General features: G+C 35.4%; 2 protein-coding genes across 5 annotated transcripts in view; one reads left to right on the forward strand and one right to left on the reverse strand.

Moving 5' to 3' along the window:
- NPHP3 (nephrocystin 3) overlaps positions 1-3668 on the forward strand; it is a 55129-nt gene extending 51461 nt beyond the window's left edge. For 2 of the 3 annotated variants that reach the window (XM_042237020.2, XM_015092656.4), the window contains exons 25-27: positions 724-849; positions 1445-1560; positions 2515-3668. In XM_042237020.2, the coding sequence (XP_042092954.1) occupies positions 724-849; positions 1445-1560; positions 2515-2695 (423 nt within the window). In that variant the 3' untranslated portion in view covers positions 2696-3668. Of the gene's footprint in view, positions 1-703; positions 850-1444; positions 1561-2514 lie in introns of those variants that run through there. The other variant, XM_042237027.2, reaches the window with a different exon arrangement.
- Positions 3669-4205: 537 nt separating this feature from the next.
- UBA5 (ubiquitin like modifier activating enzyme 5) overlaps positions 4206-21838 on the reverse strand; it is a 34365-nt gene continuing 16732 nt past the window's right edge. Inside the window, exons 9-12 of one of the 2 annotated variants that reach the window (XM_004003335.6) lie at positions 9327-9462; positions 8051-8126; positions 7795-7901; positions 4206-7269 (exon numbers count right to left, since the gene is read on the reverse strand). In XM_004003335.6, the coding sequence (XP_004003384.3) occupies positions 7186-7269; positions 7795-7901; positions 8051-8126; positions 9327-9462 (403 nt within the window). In that variant the 3' untranslated portion in view covers positions 4206-7185. Of the gene's footprint in view, positions 7270-7794; positions 7902-8050; positions 8127-9326; positions 9481-21838 lie in introns of both variants that reach the window. The other variant, XM_012103335.5, reaches the window with a different exon arrangement.

Genomic DNA, 21838 nt, shown 5'->3' on the forward strand with positions numbered 1-21838 from the left:
AACCAGTATTAAGTTTGCTGTGTTAGGCTACCACAGACATAACAAATCACCCAATTGTCAGGACTGAAGAAGTCTCCATAGCTAATGAAATGACCATTTCACTTTTTCTTTTCTTTGCTTGCAGTTAAATGTAACCATTCTTTACCATAGAGTTCTAGCCTAAGTGGTATTTGGAGTTTTTATAGCTGTCCTTAAAACAAATGAAAATCAGGAGAAAAAACTGCTTTCATTTAGTGTGGTTACAGAGTTGTATAGACTTTGTGGGACTGTTGCTAACCCTCCTAGTACTGAAGTTGATGTTTCAATATAAAGGTTGTTGCTATTTCTACCTAAATTTCAAGTAAAAAGAAATAATCAGAAAAATCGGGAAAGTATTGGTGGAAAATGAGTTTTAAAATAAAAACTGATGCTACCTCTAGATTACGTATAGTAGCAAACATACTTTAACTGGCATGTGTTTATGTCACCAGAAAGTTATAATGGGTGATCCTAAAGAACTTTCTGAGTTATCAGAGAAAATGTTCTTATATTCTATAGCTTTACTTACATATTTTATTAGATTTCAGATATCCATAAACTTATCCATTAAACTGGGAGGAAATATTTCTGAACTTTTTTCCTCAAAATTACTTTTTACCATAAAGCTGTATTTATGGAACAAGCTCTGATCATAAAGTATTTATTGCTTTAATATTTTTGTTAGATTTCACTTTTGTGTTTTAGGGGAAACTTGACAAAGCTGTACCTTTGTATGAGCTGGCTGTTGAAATCCGGCAGAAGTCCTTTGGCCCAAAGCACCCAAGTGTAGCTACTGCCTTGGTGAATTTAGCTGTTCTTTATAGCCAAATGGTAAGTTCCCATACTATAACACTTTATAAATGAATAGTTTTAACATATGAAATATAGGTAAACATGTATTAGATATAGGTAAACATGTATTAGATATGACACAGTAAAAATAATTAAAGGACATTTAAGGCTATCTACTAATGTTCCCTTTAATACTTGAGAAATTATTAAAGTTACAGCTGTAAGACAGCCCATTCTTCTTAGCGTGAAATACTGTTTAGTTCATTGCATAGGCTTATTTATTTCTGGAGACTCCCTACATCTCTTTATGTAATACTGTTTCTAAGATGTATCATTTGCTTGTCATGAGTAAGTGATATGGTACCCTGGGGTACCGCAAAGAAGTTTGTGCTTATATAATTGGATTAATGTCAGTTGTTACCAAGCCAAGTCTAAAACTTAAGTTTCTGAATTTTATTATACTACTTCTCCAATTATGATTACTCCAAAATTAATCAGTTTATCTACATCTTGTAGGAGGATATTAACTCTTTTAAAGTGCTTAGCCAAGTAGGTCAGCTCAGTCTAGAGTACCTTAAAAGTAATTTCAGAAACCCAATGTGTTCAAATGAGCATTGTTTTCTTTTTTAATAAGAAAAAACACAGTGAGGCCTTGCCGTTATATGAACAAGCATTAAAGATTTACGAGGACAGCTTGGGTCGGATGCATCCTCGAGTTGGAGAAACACTAAAAAATTTAGCTGTGCTTAGGTAAGAATTCTTCACTTTCCTCACATTAGCCAAAATCCCTTTTAGGACATCTTTGATTCATCATAGAACCCCACAAAATAGTTATTGCTGATATGCTTTTTATTGGAACAGAGGGTTTATTTTTGGCTGATCTAGTTCAAGACACATTGACATAATATCCAGAAGTGAAATTGACGGTGGCACAACCTATTTTGTAGAGGAGAGTATCATGACAAATAAGAGGATGGATTACATTTGCAGCTAACTGGCTCTGGGGGTAATAGCAGTTTGCTATGCTCAAAGTGGATTTACCATGTTGACTTTTGCATTGTTTCCCTCAGGATGCTAACTTCCTTCACCAGTTTCACTGTACCCATTACAATATAGTCTTAATGGTGCCCCTATAAGACACTTGGCAGCAGACAAAAAGAATTTGGGTATTCTGTTTTATTGGTTTGCCTGAAAACGGACTTTTCTTGCAGAGTAAAATTTACAAACTGAAGTTAAAATATAAAGTAAGATCATTTCTTAGGCAAAACACAAAACCTAGAAATGATCCACAGACTCTTTCCAAGTAAGGGGTCAAGCTGCCTCTCGCATGTCACTATGGGACCATTCACTATTTCACAGTGCACAGAAAACCCAGCTGTAGGGTTTTACACAAGGTGAGGTGGAGAGCACTTCTGGGTAGATTTCAGGTGGATTTTTTTTTCAATTATTTATATTTTGTCATATGGTTAAATGACTAGCAATTGGCTGAAATAATCTTGGAAATCCTGTGATAGTTGGCATTTTAGAAAATTTTGAAAGCATTCAACAAATATAACTTTTTCTATATGAAACTCTAATAATAAAAACCTCCAGTTTTTTCAATCTTCAGCTTGGAAAAAAAGAGCACAACTTGTTTTTCTGTATCCTATAAGATCATTTAGAATTGTTAAAAGAGAATTTTGAGAATTTTTTTTTCTCCCAAAGCTATGAAGAAGGGGATTTTGAAAAAGCTGCTGAACTATACAAAAGGGCAATGGAAATAAAAGAAGCAGAAACGTCACTTTTGGGTGGAAAAGCTCCTTCCCAACATTCATCAAGTGGAGATACATTTAGCTTAAAAACAACCCATTCTCCTAATCTTTTCCTTCATCAAGGACAAAGGTGACAGCAGCAACTACAATTCATTGGAAATGCACCTTAGGATAAAAAAAATAAACATTTGGAACTTTAGAATTTAAAATTTATAAAAACTGTTAAGAAAATTTAATTTTACTTTGTGTGATTTAACTGATTATTTGTATGATATTGGACTACATTGAAGTTTGAGTCATGGCTATTTCAATTTTAGCTGTTTGAAACAATTACCTTTCCTATTGTGTGGGAACCAATATATACACCTTGGAATCCTAAGATGACATGAAGAATTAAGTGATCATGGAGAATAGACTGGTCTCTGTTCTGTAATAGCAGTTATAACTCTTTATTAGCAGTTAATACAAGTTGTTCAAGAATTCCATGATTCTTATCTTTCAAAATCTACTTTAGCCTCACCATTCCTCATCTTGCTATTCAGTAGCAGTCTGGCCCAGTTGTCTACCTCAAAGAAAAGTTTTGGAATAAAGGGATAATGTTTATGGGACATATGAATTGTCTTCTGTAAAATGAACTAGTATTAGGAATCTGTCTGCTACATTTCTTTTATTCTACCTTTTCCTTGAGCAGATATGGCTAAGCCCAGTGTTTTCTGTGCTTTCTACATTATATATTGTTTTTGCTGTGTAGAATGTCCTTGCACAATCTGAAGTCAATATTGCAGTAACAAATCAAGCTCTTTGGCATTCTTTTAACTTTTCCCAAAATATGGACATGACCTTCTTCCTTAAATGGCCTAAATCTACCTCTTCATTTATCTCGAACTCAACTTAGTTGCCCATTTTATATTGAAAATTAAATGTTTTTATAGGTTTTATAAATATTGCCAATCTGGGGTACTGTTTCATGCCATTTATGTATTTATATATATATATATAATAAAATTTTCAATTTTAATACTTGTAACATTCCAGTATGTATTAATTGTAAAGGTGAAAGATGTGATAACCATATTTCACAATTTTAAAATAAAGGTGAAATTTCAAGTTCTTTTTTCCACTCCAGTTTATACAAAAGGATTATATTTACATAATTAAGAAAAATGTTGAACACTACAAAAAAGAAGAATTAGCATTGTAGTTTGCTAATTCACTGAGTAGTTTGCTCAACTTGAGCTTCAGTAACACCTTAGGATTTTATGTTCTCTAAGGCTTGGCTACTCAAGGTGGTCTGTGGACCAGAATCATCAGTATTACCCTGGGAGCTTAGTAAAAATTCAGACAGGCACCCCCCACACCTACTGAATCAGCATCTGCAATGTAGTTAGATTCTCAGGTGATTCATAGGCACAGAAGTTTGGGAAACAGTGGTCTAATTTTAAGGCACTGGAGTGGTGACCTAAAGTAAATGAGGCAGAATCTTACGAAATGAGCATCATTCTTCTCCCTTCTGGCAGAAGTACAAGAGGGAAAAAAGAAGATTAACTACAACCATAACCTACAACCATAACACGTATTTCTGGGTTTGTCAGCTATGAAAGGCACAAAGCAATTGACTTCACAAATATATCAGACACTGACTGATTTTATTTAATTTTTTATTTATTTTTTTTAGGAAACTGATTTTAGAATTAACCTTTTAGAGTTTAAAATTTGATTATTTAGTGGTATAAGTAATTTAACACATCATAAATAATACATTAAATTTAAATGCCTTAAACTTTAGAAAATAAACTGAGATTGATATCCTAGAAGAAGCCTGAAAAAAGGAAAAACTAGCAAAAGAATAACATGCATTTTTGTTTGTTCCTACAAAATTTGCACTTGAAAAATATATAAAAAGTGAAAACTTACATTATTCAAAGTGACTTTAAGTTATTAATTATACTTGAGGGGTGATTATTTCAAAAGGTTTAAGTTTAAATATAGTTTTTAAGACTATATTTACTAATTATACTACCAACTCAAATGTTTTCATGTAGAATGCCTACTTAAAAAAAGATAAAAAAATAGGGACTTCCCTGAAGGTCTAGTGGTTGGGACTCCATGCTTCCACTATAGGGCGCACTATGATCCCACATGCCATGCTGCATGGCCAAAAAAAAGAAGTTCTCAAAAGGAATATTATGTGCACTTTAATATACACCTTTAACATGAAAAGCATAGGTTTAAAATAATTATAAATCTGAATTGGAATGCTTGAGTTGAAATATGGTAGTTATAATTAATTTTCATTCATTAATACTTTACAAAAAAAAACATGATGGGAGAAGTTAAAGCTTCATTAATATTCTCAAATATTTATTACATTTTTGGGTTGGTCAGTGTGTTTATAGGTATTCAGGAAGTAATATTTTTACATAAAGAAACTCATAATACTTACTTTTTTTTTACTACATAAAACATTTGAATAGTACCATGCCTGGCGTGCTGTGATTCATGGGGTCGCAAAGAGTCAGACACGACTGAGCAACTCAAGTGAACTGAACTGAACTTATGAATTAACCTCCCGTTAAATTAAAAGGGATTAAAGTTAAACATATTGTTTGTTTTACTCTAATTTAGAGTATTTGTGCTACGGCAATTTTGGGAGTGTGTTTCCATCTTTCACACTTGAAGCAATAGTGTTATAAATCTGGTCAAACACTATAGGTTTATTTAGTAATGTAAAATCCAGTGATGATTAATTTCTCATAGTCAGCTGTCTACATATACAAATTTTCATGACATACAGACTGTCAAGAGAGCACTCTAGATTACAAAAGATATTTGTTACCAGATTTTTTTCTGCTAAAATAATAACTTTAATGGAAAATAAAAGAAAAAAATTAGATAAGATTTTATAAAATATAAGATACCAGCAGGGTACAAATAAAGAACAGGAAAAAAAATCTTTAGAATACAGTAGGTTCTAATATGTATAACTGATTCATTTTGCTGCACACCTGAATATAAACACAACATTGTAAATCAACTATACATCAATAAAAAAATTTTTTTAAAGACTGTAGGTTCTAGCTATTTATCAAACTATATAAACTTAAACTTGTAAGTATAGCCTTACCAAATTGGTGTACCAAAGGAATGTTATTTAGAAAGACTGCATTTCTTTGCTGAAATTAAAGCATCTCTATGAACTAGAAAAGTTATTTTACAGATGAATATACTAAGCTTTTAAATAACTGCAATGACCTACCAAGGCAACATAAATACATTTCAAGCCTAGGAAGCTATCCCCATACATCCTGACATTACTGTAAACGTAAGAATCACAGTACCCTAAAATCTCAAAACTAATGTATTAAACATATTTGATATTTGGAGCTTTCTGAAATTAGTTTGTAGAATCTTATTTCATAAATAGGAAGGGTACCTGTAATTTTCAATTACATTTTCCCCTAGAGATAGAATTTAGATATTCTCTCTTCAAAGCAAAAAAATCATCAAAATAGGAGACAAGCACAGTAACAGCCTACAGATAATGGTTACCCATGCATGTTTATTAGTCTTCAAACCATTTGGAATTTACTTCAACCGAGGCTCTCTAAGCCTTCATTATTTGTATGCAAACTCCAGAGAAAAGCAGTTTAGCAAATTACAATGATCAGGGAAAATGATACTCTTCCCTGTGAAGAAAATACACGTCAGTCATTTCAGAAGTAATGTAGGCTTCATTTATTATCTGCTACCCAGGACAAGCCTTTGCCAGTAACTAATTACCCAGGGAATCAAATTTGAATAAAGTAAAGTATTAGAAGGTAGCCCATATGATGGGTACAATTTAGATGATCTTAAGCCTAAACTTATCTTTTGCTCCTCAGTAAAGCACACTGACTCAGACAGATGATATGCTTTTTCTTAGTACAGAAATACAATTTGTACATCCTGAAAATATCTTTATCTGACTATCCATGAAGGAAGTTTCTTTTTATTTGCCTGTCTTGCTTAGATTATATATATCACAAGTTTACAAACTTTTCCAGTGCCTACATTTCAGCTTATATTTCATCAGGAAACACTTGAGAGGATGTTTTTATTTTGTAGGTTTACAACTTGAAATTCACTATTGCTCAAGTTAGTCGTAGTGGGCAGTTTTCTTGTAGAGAGCAATTCCAAACACAATGAGTATGTGCCCGCTGGCTATAATAACATGCTGTTCCTCTTGTTCTTTCCCTGTATTTGATCACACACTATTCTATCTATTGTCCATGGCCACAGGCAACAGACTGCAAAGGATTATTGGAAAGAAAAGGAATATACCAGCAAATTGGTCCTTTCTTCTCACCCCCCCCCCACCCCAAAGGTCAAAACAGTTCAGTGGCTAACCTACAATTAATCCTTTGAAGTTTTCTTACTAGAATGAAACATGAGTTTTAAGAGAGTTTCTGATTTAGTTAAAGGAGGGGAGCAACAAGCAACAGTCACAGTATTTCCAAAGAGTTAATAACAACTCAGTGAAGATTACACATCAATTGATGTTAAGTTTTCTCAGTTTTTAAATGATTTTTTAATTGCAAGGGAATAGGTTTAAATATAGGAAATAAAATATAGGCCAGTCCATTATTTACATGTTCTTCATCTTGGCCATAAGGTCTTCCAAGCTTTCACCAGAATCTTCTACTGTTACTTCAGGTACAGAATCTTCTTGCTATCAATAAATGAGGGAAACATGGTGAAAAAATAATCAAAGTTCTTGATGCTTAGGAACATATCAGTAAGCTATAACTATGTTCAAAAAATTTACGAAGTAAACCTTCTTTAATAAATATGCCTTCTAATTTTTAGGAGAGATAAAGTCCTTTATTTTCTCCACCAGTCTTTTGACTCAAAAGGCAATAATTTCAGTTTTCTTGAGATCTCTACTGAACTGGTATTTGTAAATGGTTTTGTGGCTAAAACTATCAATATACAGAAAAGGTAGTCTTAATCAAAATCTATTTCACCGATCCATCAATGAATGAACAAAACTATTTTATGTCTACATTTTCAAACAGTTTAAAATGTGCTGTGCACATTTCCATATTAACACTGAATACCTCTCTCACAAATCTTAATGTAAAATATCTAAAATAAGAAATTCTGCATTGGCATTATAAAATAGGTTGAAGATATAAGAATATAAATAGACATTTTCTCTTATATCTTCTTATGGTAAATCAGATTTTAGATGTACCTTTTGGGGAACTGTATATGCCACCATAATTCCTTCAGGTAAGTCAGGGATTGGACCTGAAGAATTTTTCAGTTCCTCTTCTGAAATCTCAGATACCAACTCAATACCTGTAAAGTTAAACTTAATCTTAAAACCGCTTTCAAGGAACTTAATGAGTAATAATCATTCAAAACTTGTATAATCTTAATAATAATTAGGTTCCCTCCCATAAAAGAATGTTTTTTGCTGCCATTTCAATTTATAAAACAATTCCTACCCCACTCATTGTCTTCATGTATTATCTCTCCTTCTTCTTGAATTACCTCCTGTTTGGGCAGTGCCGCTACCTTTTTCTGTAGAAATCAAACAGTTTCAGTGTTTTTACTCATTCTCAGTTCTCTGAAGCATTATTCAGACCTGATCAGAATCAAGAATTCAGACAGACTTTTTCTAAGGTCTACATACAGAGACTTTACGCAATACACAGACAGACCCAGCAGACATGTATCACTAATCATCAGGGAAATGTGAATGAAAACCACAATGAGATAACATTTGTCAGAATGACTACCATCAAAAAGACAACAAATAACAAGTGTTAGCAAGGATATGGAAAAAAGGCAAAACTTGTGCACTGTCAGCAGGATTGTAAACTGGTGCAATCACTGGAAAACAGGATGGAGGTGTCTCAAAAAACTAAAAACACAACTATCATGTGATCTAGCAATTTCACTCCTGGTTGTTTTTTTTTTTTGTAATGAAAACAAAAACACTCAGAAGATATATAATCCAATGTTCATTGCAGCATTATTTATAACAGCTAAAACATGGAAGTAAACTAAATGTCTATCAAAAAATAACTGGATAAAGAAGGTGTGGTACATATATATACAATGGAATATGACTCAGCCATAAAAAAATTTACTATTTGCAACATGGATGGAACTACAAGGCATTATGCTAAATGAAATAAGACAACCAAAGACAAACACCATATAATCTCACTTAAATAAAGGATCTAAAAACAAAATGAAAGGAAAACAGACTCACAGATACAGAGAACAAATAATGTTGCCACAGGAGAGGTAGGGGTGCAAAATAAGTGAAGTGAACAAAAAGGTCTAAACCTGTAATTATATAATAAGTCACAGAAATATAATTTACAGCATAGGGAATATAGTCAATAATATTTTAATAACTTTGTATAGGAAGAGATGATAACTAGACTGATCACAGTGATCGGTTGATAATGTATGCAAATGTCAAATCATTACGTGGTACACCTGAAACTAGCATAATATGTATGCAACCATATTTTAGCTTAAAAAATTAAAATTTAAAAACGGAATTAGGACAGGCTTTTTATCTTACAAAAAAACAAGAAAGGACTTTGAACAAAATTTTCATTTTTAAAGCATGGTGAATAAATCAGAACTTTAAAAATCCAAAATCCATTTACCTTGTATTCCAAATCTAAATGATTATTTCTTCTTTTTTAAGTTTCTGTCCTATGCAATATGATCTCTCATGCATTGTGACACATTGACATATACCTTATATTCCTCCTGCTGCTTCCTACAGTTTCTGTCATCACACTGAGGATTTGGCTTCATGGACATAGTAGGGAAAAAATCCTGCATTGCATTGTATCCAAGGTAAAAACTAACAGTACCAAAATTTAACAGAAACCTAGAAAAACAAAGCAGACTTAAAGAAACAAAACCATAAAAATATTAGAAAAAACTGATACTTTAAAAATAATTATTTTGAAGGTAATGATTTCTGTAACAAGAACACAGAAAACAATTTTTTTATCTTGTTTATAGGGCCTGGCTTATAGTAGATTTTCTTGAATTAAACAACAGAATGCACTATTATTTTTTGAACCTGTAATAAAGATAAAATGCTACCAATTAAACTATGACATGTCAACAACATTAAGAAGCATATTAATTTCAGAGAAGTTCAAATGTGAGATATCAAAGATATCTTACAAACATCTTTGAGATATGGTTCTAAATCTCATTTTTAAAAGTTTTTTATATATGACACTACAAAGTTTGCTATCTGAAATTTGTATTAAATCTCAATAAAATTTTACAGAAGTATTCACTCATGTAATAATCACTACCAGATCAAAATATAGTTGGCCCTCCATACCTATGAGGAATTGATTCCATAACACCCTCAACCCAGGATACCAAAATCAAGTCCTGCACAATATTTGCAGATAACCTGTGCACATCCTCCCATATACTTTAAATCATCCTGGTGGCTCAGACAGTAAAGAATCTGCCTGCAATGCAGGACACCAGGGTTCGACTCCTTGGTCAGGAACATTTTCTGGAGAAGGGAATGGCCACCCACTTCAGTACTCTTGCCTGGAGAAATCCATGGACAGAAGCAGGCTACAGTCCACAGAGTCACAAAGAGGCTGACATGACTGAGCAACTAAGCACTGAGCACTTTCACTTAGATTACTTACACTATCTAATATAATGTAAATGCTATGTAAAATGAAAGTGAAAGTGAAGTCACACAGTCGTGTCCAACTCTTTGTGACCCCATGGACTGTAGCCTACCAGGTTCCTCCGTCCATGGGATTTTCCAGGCAAGAATACTGGAATGGGTTGCCATTTAATAGTTCTAAATATAATGCAAATACTATATAAACAGTTAACAGCTTGTGGCAATTCACATTTTGCTGTTTGGAACTGCATGGATTTTTCTTTTTGGATCCACAACTGGTTGATTCTGCAGATGCAGAACCCAAGGAAATAAAGGACCAGCTGTATAGTGCATTTCCAATATGCCACAAAGCACCCTTGCTCCCTTACATTTAAATCTGATTTTTTTTTTTAGTTTTTATTTATTTATTTATTTTTGGCTACCCTGGGTCTTCATTGCTGCACACTGGCTTTTCTCCAGTTCAGTGTGTGGGGTTCTTATTGCAGTGGCTTCTCTTGTTGCAGTACATGGGCGCTAGAGCACTCAGACTTCAGTAGCTGGGGCATGTAAGCCCAATAGTTGAGGCATGTGGGGCAGGCTAAGTAGTTGTGGCACATGGGCTCAGTTGCCTCTTGGCTTCCTAGAGCAGGAATTGAACCTGTGTCCCCTGCATTGGCAAGGGTATTCTTAACCACTGGACCACTGGGGAAGTCCCTGATTCCTTTTAGAAGCTTATAAGTAGAGGAAAAGTCATGTACAAACATAAACAACGAAAGGAAAAAAATTGAAAAATGTATAGTCTCAACATACAACAAAGAAAGACCAAAAAAAAACTGAACAGAGACAGAACAAGGTGGCAGAGCAGAAGGTGGACATGGAGTACTTCTCCCTCCATGGATGTGCACACCACCAGCTGAGAGTGGACAGGAGTACCAGACCAGTGGAAAAGAATATATAGAACCATGCAAAACTTGGTAGGGCGAAGTGGGGGAGAAACAGGAGTGGTACTAGGACTGGACCTGCCCTCGGTGGGTGGGGGAACTGAAGCAGGGGTCCGATCCCCACATCAGGGCAACTGTCTGAGTCAGAGGAGAAATAGTTAAGGCTGAGAGTGAAACAGCTGATCTGTGGCAGCCTAAATACAATGAGAACCAGAGGTTCTTGCCACAGCTGTATGCACCCTGGACAGGGAAGCAGGTCCCCTAGAAGGTGCAGCAGCTGGGAGCTGGAGCTTAGGGACTGTGGAGCAGTCCCCGGGTGAGGGCTGTTCACTGCGGAGAGAGGGACCCAGGGGATGTGAGGGAGGAGATTGTGTTGGGAAATGACTGTGGAGGAAAGCCAGGCAGCCATGGAAGCAAGTCGATACTCTTAAGTCAAACATAGGGGGTGTAGCCATCACCATAGCCTGTCTCTCCACACATGCCAACATAAGCAGCTGAGCAACAGAGACTGGCCCATCAAGCACCTGATGCACCGAACTACAGACTAGGACCCCACCCAGTGCACTCCTTTAAGTGACTGATGCATGGAGCTACAGAGTAGAACCCCACCCAGGGTGCCTGTTTAAGTGCCCGACACACCAATCTACAGAGTAGGACCCCAGCCAGGGGGGCCTTCTATATCACTGACATGCTGATCAACAAAGAAATACCCCAAAAGGGAGCCCTCTAAGGGCCTGAACAGGTGGAGCTATGGAGAAAGACTAGCCAAAGAGGCTTCTGATCGCCAGTTACCAGAGGCTCGAAAAAAGTCTCTGATAAGGCCAAAACTCCTGTGGCTGAGGCAGTCTGTGTCCCTGCAGACTTGGCGCCACCAGGGTCCCAGAGACCCAAGCAGCTGTGCCACCTTCATGCTCAACCTTCACTGAGGGAGAACTGCCACAAGCAAAAAAGTCTTCCCATCTATGCACGGGGAATAGATGGGAAGGCTGAGAGTGAAACAGCTGATCTGTGGCAGCCTAAATACAATGAGAATCAGAAGTTCTTGCCGCAGCCATATGTACCCTGGACAGGGAAGCAGGTCCCCTAGAAGGTGGGGTCCCTTCCATCGTGTCTAACTCACTGTGACCTTGTGCACTATGGCCTGCCAGGCTTCTCTGTCAGGGGGCATTCCCCAGGCAAGAACACTAAAGTGTATTGGCCATTACTGGTTTCCATACCCTTCTTTGCTAAGTCGCTTCAGTCGTGTCCGACTCTGTGCAGCCCCATAGACGGCAGCCCACCAGGCTTCCCCTTCTCTGGGATTCTCCAGGCAAGAACACTGGAGTGGGTTGCCATTTCCTTCTCCAATGCATGAAAGTGAAAAGAGAAAGTGAAGTTGCTCAGTCGTGTCTGACTCTTAGTGACCCCATGGACTGCAGCCTACCAGGCTCCTCCGTCCATGGGATTTTCCAGGCAAGAGTACTGGAGTGGGGTGCCATTGCCTTCTCCGATACCCTTCTTTAAAAGCACTATATTTCCTGCTGCCCTAGTTGTTGACTCCTCTGAGTACCTGGTGCTGCCAGAAACTCTGTGACCCAAGCAGCTGCACCACTTCCACACCTGGCCCTCACAGGGGCAGACCCAAGTCCTCCAGGGCAGCCTCAGGAGCAAACCCCTGTGGACAAACCACATGCAGAGGTGGAAATAAATCACAAATGAAACCCAGGGGCAATGTGGCTAAGGAAGAAGACCTAAAACCTTCCTAGCAGCTATACAAGCTGCAGATTAAATCCACATGATCAACTAGGCAGACTTTATGTCTATGGAATATGTAAAAGGACACTGAGAGCTCCCACAAAAGAAAACACACTAGTTCCGATAGCTGTGGAAAATGGAGGCAAGAACACACAGAAGTAAGACCAGATTAGAATTTGAGCTGCCCCAACAGCAGGTCCAGAGACCAGCACAGTGTTGGAAGTACCCTAGGTGGGTGAGGTGGACTGTGACTCCCAGGGAAAGGACCCTGACAAAAGTGATTCAAGAAAAACATTTATTATTCTTATGTTTTGACTTCTGTAGTTTCTTTTTGATTTTTCTTCCCCCCCCCCGCCTCTGTTGTAGTTGTTGATTTTAATGGCACTATGAAATCTAATTAAGCTTGTAGGTTTTTCTTTTTCCAATCACACTTTTTATTGTTATAAACCTCTGCCTCTTATGTTGGACTTTTGCAGTTCTATGGAGTTTTCCTTTTTTCTTCCTTCCCTCTACCTATTTTTTTCTTTTCTAATTTTAATTTTTAACTTTTAAAAACCTATTATTTTTTCTACATTTATTCCTTTGTTTGCTTTTCCTACTGTTCTTTTACTCTTGCAGTTAATCTTCAATGTATATAAATCTTCTTTCTAAAGCTATGTTTAACTTTTCATATCTATTCTTTTTTTCTTTCCTTTCCTCACAACATACTTGTTAGTTTTGTTTTCATTGCTTTATTCCTCATTTGGCACCTTACTTTACTTTTGTTTTCCAGTTTGTGCTGTAGTTAGTTTTGTTCTTAACAGGTAGATATAACTTTTGGATTGCTCTGTTCACTCTGTCAATCTATTGTACTTTATTTTTGTTAGATTGTTTTGATTTTGCTAATGGATGTATATGCATATGTGTATATCCCATTATTTTAATTATTATTTGCCTGATTTTGTAACTGCTATTTGTCTGGGGTTCACATTTGGTTTCTCACTTTGAAGTATTTGTTTTAATCTAACAAATAATGCCATAACAAACCACTTGTGGAATCTTCGTTCCTGACCAGAGATCAAGCCCTGAGCCTTTGGTGTGGGAGCACTGACTCCAACCCTAAACTACCAGAGAACTAACCCTAGGGAGTATCAAATAGTGAGAACACACACAGAGGAAACCACTTGACTACAAGACCAGGTATCATCCAACCACCAGTAGCACCCTGTGCAGGACACCTCATTCAAGCAACAAACAAAACAAAAATACAAACCCAATCATCAGCTGACAGGATTACTACCTACTCAACCTCATCAGAAGAAACACAAAAAAAAACTTAGCACAAATCTCACCCTATACGAAGCTTACACAAACCACTGTACCAACCTGAAGAGGGCAGAAACCAAAAGTAAGAAAAAATTCACCCTTGAAGCCTGGGAAGAGGAGACCTCAAACACAATAAATTAAAAATAATAATGTAAAGGTAGAGAAATACTGCACAAATGAGGGAATAAGCTAGAAACACAGCAGTCCAAATAAATTAAGAGGAAATATGCAAAGTACCTGAAAAAGAATTCAGAATAATGATAGTAAAGATGATCAAAAACCTTGAAAACAGAATGGAGAAAATGCAAGAATCAATTAACAAAGACCTAGAAGAATTAAAGAGTAAACATACAGAGACAGACAACACAATTACTGAAATTAAAAATACTCTAGAAGGAATCAACAGCAGAATATCTAAAGCAGAAGAACAAATCAGTGAGCTGGAAGTAAAATGGTGGAAATAACTTATGAAGAGCAAAATAAAGTAAAAAGAATGCAAAGAACTGAGGAAAGTCTCAGAGACCTTGGGGACAATATCAAACACACCAACACTGAATTATACGGGTCCAAGAAAAAGAGAAAAAGAAATGGTATGAGAAAATTTTTGAAGAGGTTACAGTTGAAAATTCCCCCAACATGGAAAATGAAATAGTCAATTAAGTCCAAGAGTGGCAAAGACTCCCATACAAGATAAACCCAAGAAGAAACACACCAAGACATACACTAATCAAAGTAACAAAGATTAAATACAAAGAAAGAATATTAAAAGCAACAAGGGAAAAGCAACAGGTTACATACAAGGGATACCCCATATTTTTAACAGCCGATCTTTCATCAGAAACTCTGCAGGCCAGAAGGGAATGGTAGGATTATATTTAAAGTACTGAAAGGGAAAAATCTACCACCAAGTTTACTCTACCCAGCAAGAACCTCATTCAAAATTGATGGAGAAATCAAAAGCATTTCAGACAAGCAAAAGTTAAGAGAATTCGGTACCACCAAACCAGCTTTATGACAAGTGTTAAAGGGACTTATATAGTCAAGAAATACCAGAGGAGAAAAAGATCTACAAAATCAAACCCCAAACAATTAAGAAAATAGCAATAGGAACATATATATCAATAATTACTTTAAGCATAAATGGATTAAATGTTCCAACTGAAAGACACAAATTGGCCAAATGGATACAAAAAGAAGACCCATATATATGCTGTCTACAAGAAATCCACTTCAGACTTAAAGACACATATAGACTGAAACTGAGAGGATGGAAAAATATTTTCCATGCAAAAGGAAAACAAAAGAAATCTGGAGTAGCAATCCTCACATCAGACAAAACAGACCTTAAAGTAAAGAATACTACAAGAGCTAAAGAAGGACACTACATAATGACCAAGGGATCAATCCAAGAGGAAGACATAACAATTGTAAATATTTATGCACTAAACATAGGAGCACCTCAATACATAAGACAAACACTAACAGGCATAAAAGGAGAAATGGACATTAACACAGTAATAGTAGGAGAGGTCAACACCCCACTCACACCAATGGACGATCATCAAAAGAGAAAATTAATAAGGAAACACAAGCCTTAAATGATATATTAGATGGATGAATCTCACTGATATCTTCAGAGCATTCCACCCAAATGCAGAATACACTTTCTTCTCAACTGCACATGGAACATTCTCCACAACAGACCACATCTTGGCTCATGAATCAAACCTCAGTAAATTGAATAAAACTGAAATCATATCAAGCATCTTTTCTTACCACAATGCTATCAGACTAGATATCAATTATTGTGTAAAAAAACACAATCATATGGAGATTAAACAATACATTTATAAATAACCAATAGGTTACTGAAGAAACCAAAAGGGAAAGAAAAAAATTTCTAGAAACCAATGAGAATGAAAACACAACTCAAAACCTATGGGAAGCAGCAAAAGCAGTGCTAAGAGGGAAGTTTATAGCAATACAATCCTACCTCAAGAAACAAGAAAAACATCAAGTAGACAACCTAACTTTACACCTGAAAGAACTGGAAAAAGAACAAAAACCCCCCAATTAGCAGAAGGAAAGAAATCAAAAAGATCAGAGCAGAAATACATGTAAAAGAAATGAAAGAAACAATAGTAAAGATTAATAAAACTAAAAGATGGTTCTTTCAGAAGATAAACATAGTTGACAAACATTTAGCCAGATTCAAGAACAAAAGAGAGAAGAATCAAATCAACAAAATTAGAAATGAAAAAGGACAGGTTACAACAGACAATGCAGAAATCCAAGGATCATAAGAGACTATTATGAACAAAAACATGGCAATAAAATGGATAATCTGGAAGAAATGGACAGATTCTTAAGAAAGTTCAATCTTCTGAGACTGATCCAGGAAGAAAATAGAAATTATGAAAAATCAAATTACAAGCACTGACATTGAAGCTGTGAACAAGTATCCCCTGAAACAAAAAAGCCCAGGGGCAGATGGTTTCACAGGAGAACACTATCAAACATTCTGAGCTAATGCTCAGAGCTAAAACTCATTCAAAAAACTGCAGAGGAAGAAACCCTTTCAAATTCATTCTACAAGGCCACCAACACCCTGATGCCAAAAGTAGACAAAACAACACAAGAAAAAGAAAACTATAGGCCAATATCACTGATGAACATAGATGCAAAAATACTTCACAAAATTTTAGCAAACAGAATTCAGCAACACATTAAAAAGCTCATACACCATGATCAAGTTGGGTTTATTCCAGGGATGCAAGGATTCTTAAATATATGCAAATCAATCAATGTGATACACCATATAAGCCAATTGAAAGATAAAAAACATATGATAATCTTAGATGCAGAAAATGCCTTTTACAAAATTCAGTACCCACTTATAATTAAAACTCTTCAAACAATGAGCATAGAAGGTACCTACCTCAACATAGTAAAAGCCATATATGATAAGCCAGCAAATTATTCTTAATAGTGAAAAACTGAAAGCATTCCCTCTAAGATCAGGAACAAGACAAGGATGTCTACTTTTGCCACTGTTACTCAACATCATTTTGGAATTCCTAGCTACAGCAATCAGAGAAGAAAAGAAATAAAGGAATCCAGATCTGAAAACAAGCAGCAAAGCTCTCACTGTTTGCAGATGACATGCTACTATACATGGAAAACCCTAAAGATAGTGTCAGAAAACAACTAGTGCTAATCAATGAATTTGGGGCTTCCCTGGTAGCTCAGACAGTAAAGTGTCTGCCTAGTAAAGTCACAGGATACAAAATCAATACACAGAAATCACTTGCATCTCTGTATACTAACAATGAAAAATCAGAAAAACAAATTGAGGAATCAATCCCATTCATCACTGCAACAGAAAGAATAAAACATTTAGGAATAAACTTACCTAAGGAAACAAAAGAAATATACACCTAAAATTATAAGACGCTGATGAAACAAATGAAAAACGACATAAATAGATAGAGAGTTTTCCATGTTCCTGGGTAGGACGAATCAATATTGTGAAAATGACTATACTACCAAATGCAATCTACAATTTAACATCGTCCATATGAATTTACCAATAAAATTTTTCACAGAACTAGAACAAAAAATTTCACAATTCATATGGAAACACAAAAGACCCTGAAAAGCCAAAAGATTCTAGAGAAAGAAGAATGGACCTGGAGGAATCAACCTTCCTGACCTCAGATTATACTACAAAGCTATAATCATCAAGACTATGGTACTGGCACAAAAACAGAAATATAGACCACTGGAACAAGATAGAAAGCCCAGAAATAAACCCATATACCTATGGGTATCTTATTTTTTACAAAGGAGGCGAGAACATAAGATGGGGCAAAGACAACCTCTCCAACAAATGGTGCTGGGAAAACTGGACAGCTACATGTAAAAAAATGAAATTAGAACACTTCCTAACACCATATACAAAGATAAACTCAAAATGGATTAAAGACCTAAATGTAAGACCAGAAAATAAAACTCTAGAGGAAAACATAGCCACAACATTCGATGACATAAAGCAAGATCCTCTATGATCCACCCTCTAGAGTAATGGAAATAAAAACAAAAGTAAACAAGTGAGACCTGATTAAATTTAAAAGCTTTTGCACAGCAAAGGAAACTATAAGCAAGGTGAAAAGACAACCCTCAGAATGGGACAAAATAGCAAATGAAACAACAGACAAAGGATTAATTTCCAAAATATACAAGCAGCTCATATAACTCAGTACCAAAAACACAAACAGCCCAATCAAAAAGTGGGAAAAGGTCTAAACGGACATTTCTCCAAAGAAGACATACAGATGGCTAACAAACATGTGAAAAGATGCTCAACATCGCTTGTTATTAAAGAAATGCAAATCAAAATTACAATGAGCTATCTCACCTCACACCAGTCAGAATGGCCATCATCAGAAAGTCTTCAAACAGTAAATGCTGGAGAGGGTGTGGAGAAAAGGGAATGTTCTTCCATTGTTGGTGAGAATGTAAATTGATATAGCCACTATGGAATATGATACGGAGATTCCTTAAAAAACTAGGAATAAAACCACCATATGCCCAGCAATCCCACTGCTAGGCATATACCCTGAGGAAACCCAAACTGAAAAAGACACATGTATCTCATTGTTCACTGCAGTGCTATTTACTATAGCTAGAAGATGGAAGCAACCTAGATGTCCATCAACAGATGGATGGATAAAGAAGCTGTGGTACATATATGCAATGGAATATTACTCAGAGATAAAAAGGAATGCATGTGAGTCAGTTCTAATGAGGTGGATGAACCTAGAGCCTATATACAGCATGAAGTAAATCACAAAGAGAAAGATTAATATTGTATACTAATGCATACATATGGTATCTAGAAAAACAGTACTGAAGAATTTATTTGCAGGGCAGCAGTACAGAAACAGACAGAGAATAGACTTATGGACATGGGGAGAGGGGAGGAGAGGGTGAGATGTATGGAAAGAGTAACATGGAAACTTACATTACTATATGTAAAATAGATAGTCAATGGGAATTTGCTGTATGGCTCAGGACATTCAAACAGGGACTCTATATCAACCTAGAGGGGTGGGATGGGGAGGGAGTTGGGAGGGAGGGTCAAAAGGGAGGGTGAAAAGGGAGGGGATATATGTATACCTATGGCTGATTCATGTTGAGATTTGACAGAAAACAACACAATTCTATAAAAATTAAAATTAAAAATATTACAAATTAAAAATTAAAATATAATTTTTTTCTAAAACTGAGCAGAGAATATAAGAAGACAATTCACAGAAAAATATAAATGTTCAAGCCTTTGCACAACTAGAAATTAAAATGAGATACCCTTTTCTCACATGTCAAATTGACAAAGAGTTTGATGACTAACATCATATACAAAAATAAAATCAAAATGGAGTAATGATCTAAATCTAAAACCTAAATGTTTCCTAGAGGGAAACATAAGCAGAACACTCATTGACATAAATTGTAGCAGTATTTTTTTGGATCTGTCTCCTACAATAATGGACATGAAAAGAAAAATAAACAAATGGGACCTAATTAAACTTTTGCACAGCAATGGAAACCATAAACAAAACAAAGACAAACTATGACCTGGGAGAAAATATCCGCAAACTATGCTACCAATAAGAGGTTAATTTCCAAAATATACAAACAGCTCATATAGCTTAATATCAAAAAACAATCCAATCAAAAAATAGGCAGAAGACCAAAACAGACTTTTCTCCAAAAAAGACACACAGATGGCCAACAGGCACATAAAAAGATGCTCAATATAGTTAATCGTTAGAAAAATGCAAATCAAAACTACAATGAGATATCACCTCACAGTGGTCAGAATGGGCTTCATCAAAAGGTCTGCAAATAATAAATGCTGGAGAGGATTTGGAGAAAAAGGAACCCTCTTACACTGTTGGTTGGGATGTATGTTGGTGCAGCCACTAGGAGAACAGTATGGAAGTTCTTTAAAAAATTAAGAATAGAGTTCTCATATGATCCAGGAATCTCACTCCTTGGCATATATCCACAGAAAACGCATCTGAAAAGATACACAATGTTCACAGCAGCACAATTCAAAATAGCCAAGACATGGAAGCAACCTGAAAGTCCACTGACAGATAAATGGATAAATGTGTGGTATATATATATAAAATGAAATATTACGCAGTTATTAAAACGAGAATGAAATAATGCCATTTGCAGTAACATAGATGACCTAGAGATTATCATACTAAATGAAGTAAACCAGACAAAGATCAATATCATCTGGTATCACTTATATGTGGAATCTAAAAAGCTTGATACAAATAAACATTTACAAAACAGAAACAGATACACATAGAAAACAAATTTATGGTTACCAAAGGGGATGGGAGGTCGGCAGCAAGGGAGGAGGATAAATTAGAGGAGTATGGGATTAACATATACCCACTAAATATATAAAATAGGAAAACAAGGACCTAATATATAGCACAGGGAACGACACTCAATATCTTGTAATAACTTATAAAGGAAAAGAAGCTGAAAAACAATATATATGACTTTGCTGCAAACCTCAAAAATAAAAGTTTGACAACACCTAATGTTACTAAAGGTGTGGACAAACCAGGTACTCTCAAAACTGTCATGGAAATGTACAATCCTTTTGAAGGAGAAATTTAGTAGTATCTGTCAAAATAAGTATTGCATAAACTTAGAAATTATACTTCTAAAAATTCACACTATAAAAATCTAGTTTACAAAGATAGAAGGCAAATTGTTTTTTGCAGCATTGTTAATAATAGCAAAAAAAAAAAAAATCTGTAAGTAGCCTAAATGTCCGTCAACAGAGAGCTGGCTATATATGATATATCTAGACATACAGATGTACAGAGAGATACTCTATACAAATGATTATTTTCCCCCTTCTTCATAACATACAATAAAATATTGTGTTTAGATAGGACCTATTGAAGTCTGACAGACGATTTGTCTTATATGAAATAGTCACAGAGAAATAATGCCATTTGCAGTAACAGAGAGAGTTGCCTTGAGAGTTCTTATGTGTGTTGGTATTTCTTTGCTGATAGGTGATACTAAGATTAGAGTGCCTCTCTGTATCATGTAGCAATTTTTTCTTTTTATATTAGATGCTGAAAAAATATAATTAAGCTTATTAACACTGTAAAGTGAGGTAAAAAAATGGCCTGAGTTAAGGAACAACTAAAGTAGTTCTGCTTTTCATAAAGTATGAGTTGGTTCAAAAACTGATATTAATTTTAGCTGCAAAGAAACATTTGTCCTAAAAAAAAAAGAAGAAAGAAAGGACATTTGTCCTTATTAGCTATAGTTTAGATGCGTGGTTGCAGGAGTATCTATTTATGGATAACTGAGATATTACCCTAGTTAAAGTTTAATCACATATTATTTTTATTAATAAATAATAAGCATCAATGGCAGAAAGTGAAGAAGAATTAAAGAGCCTCTTGATGAAAGTGAAAGAGGAGAGTGAAAAAGTTGGCTTAAAACTCAACATTCAGAAAACTACAATCATGGCATCCGGTCCCATCACTTCATGGCAAACAGATGGGGAAACAAACAATGCAAACAGTGAC

Source organism: Ovis aries, chromosome 1 (assembly GCF_016772045.2).
Source record: "Ovis aries strain OAR_USU_Benz2616 breed Rambouillet chromosome 1, ARS-UI_Ramb_v3.0, whole genome shotgun sequence".
Taxonomy (NCBI): Eukaryota; Metazoa; Chordata; class Mammalia; order Artiodactyla; family Bovidae; genus Ovis; species Ovis aries.